Below are 6,668 nucleotides of genomic sequence, written 5' to 3'. Positions count from 1 at the left end.
TGATACGGGATAAATCAATACAGCACTGGGCTTACTTTAATTTTTATTTATTTATTAAGACTTAGGTATTCAGTGGTTCTCAATGCCTGGGACCCCCAGGGCTCCTTGAGGGGGTTCCAAGGGGTCCCCAGCAAAGTTAGTTAATATAGCATCCCAATCAGTTTAACCACTGTGTATGCATTGTGAGCTTGTAGATCCGCTATTTTCAAAAAACTCTTGAACAAATGTGGAAATAATTTGGATATTTTAAATATTTTAACAACACAAATTTCCCTGGTGCACAATATTTTCATGTCCGCAAGCCAAATACATATTTATTTGGGGGTCCTTGACATGAAAAAGTTTGACAACCACTGAGGTAGAGAACATTCACATATAGTTTAATGCGCCCACTAGTGATGACATTGAAGTACTGCGCCACTGAATGAAGTGGCGCAGTAGACCTACTCAGGACAGTTCAGGACTTCCCTCTCCTGGCCTCTCAAGACCCAAAAGTGAAATTAGACGTTTGCCCGGCACGGCGGCACCCAAGCTAGTGAAAATAGCAGATCTACAAGCTCACAATGCTATGCTTCACACCGCCTTGTGAGCTATTTTCACTACTTCTTAAACATCTGTTTTCTAATATGTGGAATTTCTTTTTTTATTATTTGTATTATTTTTTTTATTCATGAAATTATTTTTGAAAAATAATTGAATGTTTTTTGATTTTTTTTTTTTTATGTTTTGACATTTACTCGTGGCCCATAAAAATTGGTCCGCGTCCCAAAGGTGGCTCTTTGGAGTAATAGGACTCTGGATCTGGTTTTATTCTACAGAGCAACAGACAAACACATGACCGAACTCTCATTGGGCGAAGGCTAGCTCACTCCCCGGGAAACGTTTTATTGCTCCCTCCTCTCCCTCCCTCTCTCTATCTCCCTCTCTCTATCTCTCTCTCCCTTGCTCTCTCTCACTCTCACTCTGTCTCTCTCTCTCTCTCTCTCTCTCTCTCTCTCTCTCTCTCTCTCTCTCTCTCTCTCTCTCTCTCTCTCTCTCTCTCTCTCGCATGCCACTCTAAATAAAAAAAATTATAAGCGAGGGGGGAAGCTTCAGAAGAAGATGTCTCTTCGGTCGAGAGCGGCCGTCGAGTTGGATAAAGTTCCCGACACTTTGCTAACAGTGATAAAGGAACGCGGTCCTCCGAACGGAGACACTTGTGAGAGTCTCTCCAACGCAGTGTCCGTGTCCTTGGCTCTGGGCGCCCAGCAGCACAACGACAGCACTATGTGCTCTAATTATAACGGCGCGTTTGAGGACAACGCCGTCCCGGCGGCAACATGTTCCACCGACGCAGCGGCGGCGGCGGCGGCGGCGGCGGCTGGCACTGCGATCATGATGATGGCCTCAGGCTCAGCGGAGGAAGAGGCACCGACGAGCAGACTCAGGGGTCACGGCGGCGGCGGCTCCGCGGGGTCGTTCTTAGGGGTGAGTCCTGGTGACCTGTACCAGCTGACCTCCTGCATGGATCTCCTGAGGTCCAGCGAAGTGGACGGTGGCGGCGGCGCACGGAGCGCGGCGCGTCCACCCCCCACCGTGGCCCGGTACACCTGGAAGGAGTCCAACTTCTTCGTGAATGCGGGTGGCGGCGGCGGTGGCGACGAGCCCGTCACCTCCGCGGCGGCGCTGCCCCCCTGTCACCCGGGCGCTGCTGACGACCTGGACCTGGGCGGCGCGTGGTGCGTTAGCGACACGTTAATAGGCGGCGGCGGCGACCGATTCGAGCCGGAGCGAAGCGGTCCGCCGGGGGCCGGTTGTAATTCGTTATGTAAACACTGTAACTACTATGGACAGTCCCCCTCCTCCTCCTCCTCCTCCCCCTCCTCCTCGCATGGATCCGGGCAACAACACTGCCGCTGCGTCGCTGTCCCGTCTGACGCGGGACAGCATGCGGGGGTGATGATGATGATGATGGGACCGGGAGGACACCGCGGGCACCAAGTGGAAAGTTACCCGAGAGAGACGACCCTCCCTCCAAGTCAGCATGACAGTTACTCTGCTGCTGTCAAGAGAGAAACCATTGGCTGGGTCGATATGACCAGGTAAAATGACGATAATAATAACAATGATACAATTTATATTTATATATGTATTTATTTATTATATATGTATATATATATATTTATATGTGTTTATATTTATAATACAGTTACTCTACTGTCAAGAGAGAAGCCGTTGACTGGGTTGATATGACCAGGTAAAAATGATAATAATAATAATAATAAAATATTATACAAATTTCCAGTACAAATCTGAATCTGATATAGCCTATACGATTTTTTCCATGCAGTCTTTATATTCTAATACAATTGTATGGTCCACTCCAGTTAATTCAAAGTGGTCTATTTTCTAGCAGCTGCAAGAAATCTTAGTTTTTAGATTATGTAGGCTAGCCTGTTAGTCTACTGGTATATTGTAAAATGGTATTGTACAAATTCCATACCTTTACATCATCAATTATGGTAGCCTAGGTATACTTTACCTTCTTCCAGTCCTACTGGCCACAACTTACAAGGTGCTTTTGGTTAATTGGTTACACCAATTTCATCCAATTAAGAGAACCCATTTATCAGCTTACATTTTTATAGTGTTGCTGTTCCAATTTTGTCTTTTCCTTTTTTTGTGTTTCATCACTTCCAATTCACTTGTTTAAACACTTCACTTACAGCACCCTTAACCAGGGTTTTTTCTATAATGGTAACCGGAAGACACCTGAGAAGTTTGGGCACCTTAATGTTAAATTGGTTAATTGTTCCAAAACAAAATAAAGAATACATATTTGTTTTGTAAAATGGTCTGACATAAGGTACATGATTTGAACATGCTTGAACATTTGACATTATGGCGTAATATTTCAACGATTGCTACAAATTGCTACAAAACCTGTGGATAGCCAGTCGTTATGGCTTAAAACAAGTTGAAGGGTACATTTAGGTCTGATAATGATGCACAGTGCATGTTTAAATCATGTATACTTTACTTTAGTTCAGACCATTTTCCAAAGCATACTTTAAATCTTTACTTTTTCCACATTCAGGAAGAAATAGCCAATTTCACATTGAGGTGCCCGCTGCCCAGACTTCTCAGGTGCCCACTGTTCCTGATTTTGATTTCATTTCATTTTGGTAAAAGAAAGTTACAGGTACTCACAATACAACTTAGACCCAGGATTTACACATACAAGCATAATGAAACACTTATTTCCAATGTGGTCCTGTATCCTTCTATAACACATAATACAGTCATTACAATTCGCTAATTGAATGTTGTGATGACAATGATGATGGGGACATGGCTTTTGTTTGTTTAGGTGATTAGACACACAGGCTAACAACGCTACGTTTGGAGGGGGCTTTAAGGCAGTGATTCTTTTAATTTCAACGACCCCCGTAACTCTGAGAGTGTACACTGTACACGGCACGGTAGAGTTGCAGATCTGTAAGGGTCCATTCATTTAGAACCCCAAAGAACCCTGAGGGTCCCTGGACCCCACTTTGAGAAAACCACTGCTTTAAGGGATTCATTCATCTGCCATTAAGGGAAGCCTTATCTGTCCTGGTTAGACTTACCGTAAATGGAAGGGTTTAGGGTTGTACAGGAGACCCTTAGTTATGGAGATATGAAGAGTACTTTACATACTATGCTATTTCCCATTCCTTTCCTATTGCTGTGCCTAGTCAGATCCATAGGCAAAATGTGATGAGTTTTAGAGAACATTATCTGCAAAGGAAGACATGGTAGGCTACATTGCACTCACCCCGGTCAACATTAAATCAATTGCACTCCCATAACTGTCTTGCCTTATGGCCTTGGGCAAATAGTGTTTCACACAGAACTAGACTGAATCAAAGTCTGTTTCTCCTCCGGCTAGCGTTTATGAGTTTAGTTCATTTCTGCTTTGGCTATAACCTTGCACACGTTCAGACTTCTTCTATAAGTGTCACTGTAAACAAGAGATAAAGCACCTGCTGTAGATTTCCTGCCAAGAATGTGAGAAAATGAACCGGATTTTGTTTGATTGATGCCCAGTTAACAGAGTCACAGCCACTCCAAAGACCACCTTGTTCACGGGCTGAATTCATGGTCAACATAAGCTGACTCAATATTGTACAAAACAATATGCTTGCCAATCACATTTTGTATTTAATAGCATTAACCCTGGTGTCCCTAATTATTTGTTCTTGTTTTCTTTTTGAAGAGAAAGAAATTGCAGATCTACAAGCTCACAATAAGCTTGTACTTTTGACCGGCTATTGTCATTATTTGTCGTGCGAGGCGGTGCAACAAAGTATATAGGGCTTAAAGGGGCATGAAATCCTAGGCAGATTTTCCGAGACAGTTTTTCGGTTGAGGTTATGCACCTGGTGCTTAGTGCACTGTATTTCTGAACGGTAAAAGCACCGACTGCACAGCGTTTACCAACGGCCAGAGAGCAGAGCACACAGTGCTCTCAGTGCATATTTCCGAATGCACCCATAAGGTCATGTCAGAGCCTGCCATGCTTTTACCCTGCAGTAGTTGTCAAGCTGACCTGGAAAGCAAACTACAAAATCAGTCCAATGATTAACATTATCCGTTGCATTTACACAGTTATAGAGTACAGAAGTCCTGACGTCACTCGTTCATCCCCTGGTTCGTAAGGTAATTTCTCTATGGAGAGTAACATTGGGTCATCTTAGAATCGTCTCATATAAGAATTGTGTTCCAAAAATAAACAAACTGTCTCGGCGATATTGTCAGGGAGGAGGTTCTGTATCATTTATGACAGTCAGTCACTTATATTTGATACAGTCTGTTTCTGGCGAAAATGTAACTAATTCGGTGGAAGTAACATTAGCGTTTTCTCCCCGTCAGTTGATGCTTCATATCCATAAGATTCAAGAGATCATTATATTATTTTTGGAACTCAGTTCTTATTTTTCGCGATATTAAACACGTCTATGGGAATTCAGAACGGGGGTGGAAAACCGCAAACCAGGTAGGATGTGTAAATTACGTCAGACTTCTATGGAGCCCCTGAAGGGACATTACTAGGTAGATTATTTTAAGGGTAGGTACATTTTTTTAAAGGGTCACTTTATTTTTAAAAGCTGGCGGTTTATGTTTTGTGGTATGGGGGAAAAAATCATGTTGGCAGGAAAAAATAGATATTTTTAGGGGGTGACATTTTTTTAAAAGGGAAAGGAATTTTTTGGGGGGGTTAACATTTATTTGTTATAGTTGCTTTATTATTAAAGGGTGTATAAAATAATCTTTTTAGAGAATGACATTTTTGTAAAGAGGGAGGATTTCTTTTATTTAGAAAAAAAAACATTTTCAAAGTTTTATTTGTGAGTGTTTTTTTTCTCAAAGTGAGTGTTTTTTTTCTTTCAAAAGGAGATTTCTTTTTTTTCAAAAAATATATATATTTTTTCATTTCTTTTTTTAGGTTATTATTATTATTTTTTTCAAGTATTGTTTCATCTTCAAAGTTTTTTTTTTTCAACGTCCGGGGGTCCACAGGGGTCCCCGTGGCGGGGGTGGCGGCGGGGTTCCACCGAGGTCCCCGTGGACCGGCCAGGGGTCCACGGGGAATTTTCGACATTTCTGATGGAACATCCAGGGATGGTGCTCAGCTGCCCGACCCGTCCGAAGGGCCACTCTTCCTGGGAACCAGATGGGACGAGTGCCCCCTCCCAGCTCTGGAGGTGTGCCTCCGAGCTCCAGGGGGGGTCCCCCGCTGTCCCTGCCCGAGCCCCGGAGCAACTCAGAAGGGGGGGAAGAGGGGACCCCAGGCTCGCCGGGTAGAGGCGGTCCACGGGCCGCCCGGAGCTCCGAGGCGCACCTCCAGGGCAGGGAGGGGACTCGTCCCATCTGGTACCCAGGAAGGGTGGCCCTTCGGACGGGTCGGCCGCCACGGGAACCCCCGTGGACCCCTGGCCGCCACCCCCGCCACGGGGACCCCTGTGGACCCCCGGCCGTTGAAAAAAAAAACTTTGAAGATGAAACAATGGAAAAAAAAAGAAAAATTCCTTCCCCTTTTAAAAACCACCCCCTAAAAAAAAATTTTATAGCCTCTTTTTTTCTGCCAACATATGATTTTTTTCCCCCATACCACAAAACATAAACCGCCAGCTTTTAAAAATAAAGTGACCCATTCAAAAAATGTACCTACCCTTAAAACAATCTACCTAGTAATGTTCCTTCAGGGGCTCCGTAGACTTCGGTGCTCTATTAGGTAAATGTGCAACTAGAAGAGGATAGAGGATAAACTTAGCATCATAAATCTGATACTTATTATAATCCCCATGCTGTGTCATCCATCACCATGCGGTCTGTCTGTCTGTTCTAAATTCATCACACTGGATCTGTAGCACGTACACACAGTAAAAATCCAGTGTTCATTTAACACGTGTGTATCTGTAGTGGTGCTAGGGGTATATTTCCTAGGGTCCAAATCCTCCCCGGTGCCTAATGGCACACTGCCATGCCATAGTCCAACGGCCTATTCTTCTGAATTGGTCAGATGGTGCGCATTATAACTAAGCCTGACCCTGGCTAACATTAGCCTAACAGCCATTTGGGAAGTCTGATTGGCAATAACTAAATTGGGGAGGGAAAAAAAAAACCCTAAGCTGGCCGTGGTGGAT

The 6,668-nt window shown here is 44.0% G+C and overlaps 1 protein-coding gene across 2 annotated transcripts in view; it reads left to right on the top strand.

Moving 5' to 3' along the window:
* Nucleotides 1–987: 987 nt before the first annotated feature.
* LOC311033518 (progesterone receptor-like) overlaps nucleotides 988–6,668 on the top strand; it is a 32,604-nt gene continuing 26,923 nt past the window's right edge. Inside the window, exons 1-2 of one of the 2 annotated variants that reach the window (XM_084041050.1) lie at nucleotides 988–2,081; nucleotides 2,189–2,236. In XM_084041050.1, the coding sequence (XP_083897176.1) occupies nucleotides 1,102–2,081; nucleotides 2,189–2,236 (1,028 nt within the window). In that variant the 5' untranslated portion in view covers nucleotides 988–1,101. The remainder of the gene's footprint in view (nucleotides 2,082–2,188; nucleotides 2,237–6,668) is intronic. The other variant, XM_084041051.1, reaches the window with a different exon arrangement.

This window comes from Gymnoscopelus microlampas, assembly GCF_963454915.1.
Source record: "Gymnoscopelus microlampas genome assembly, chromosome: 18".
In the NCBI taxonomy this organism is placed as follows: domain Eukaryota; kingdom Metazoa; phylum Chordata; class Actinopteri; order Myctophiformes; family Myctophidae; genus Gymnoscopelus; species Gymnoscopelus microlampas.
Note: the sequence above shows the minus strand (reverse complement) of the source record. Positions and strands in the feature narration are given on the sequence as shown.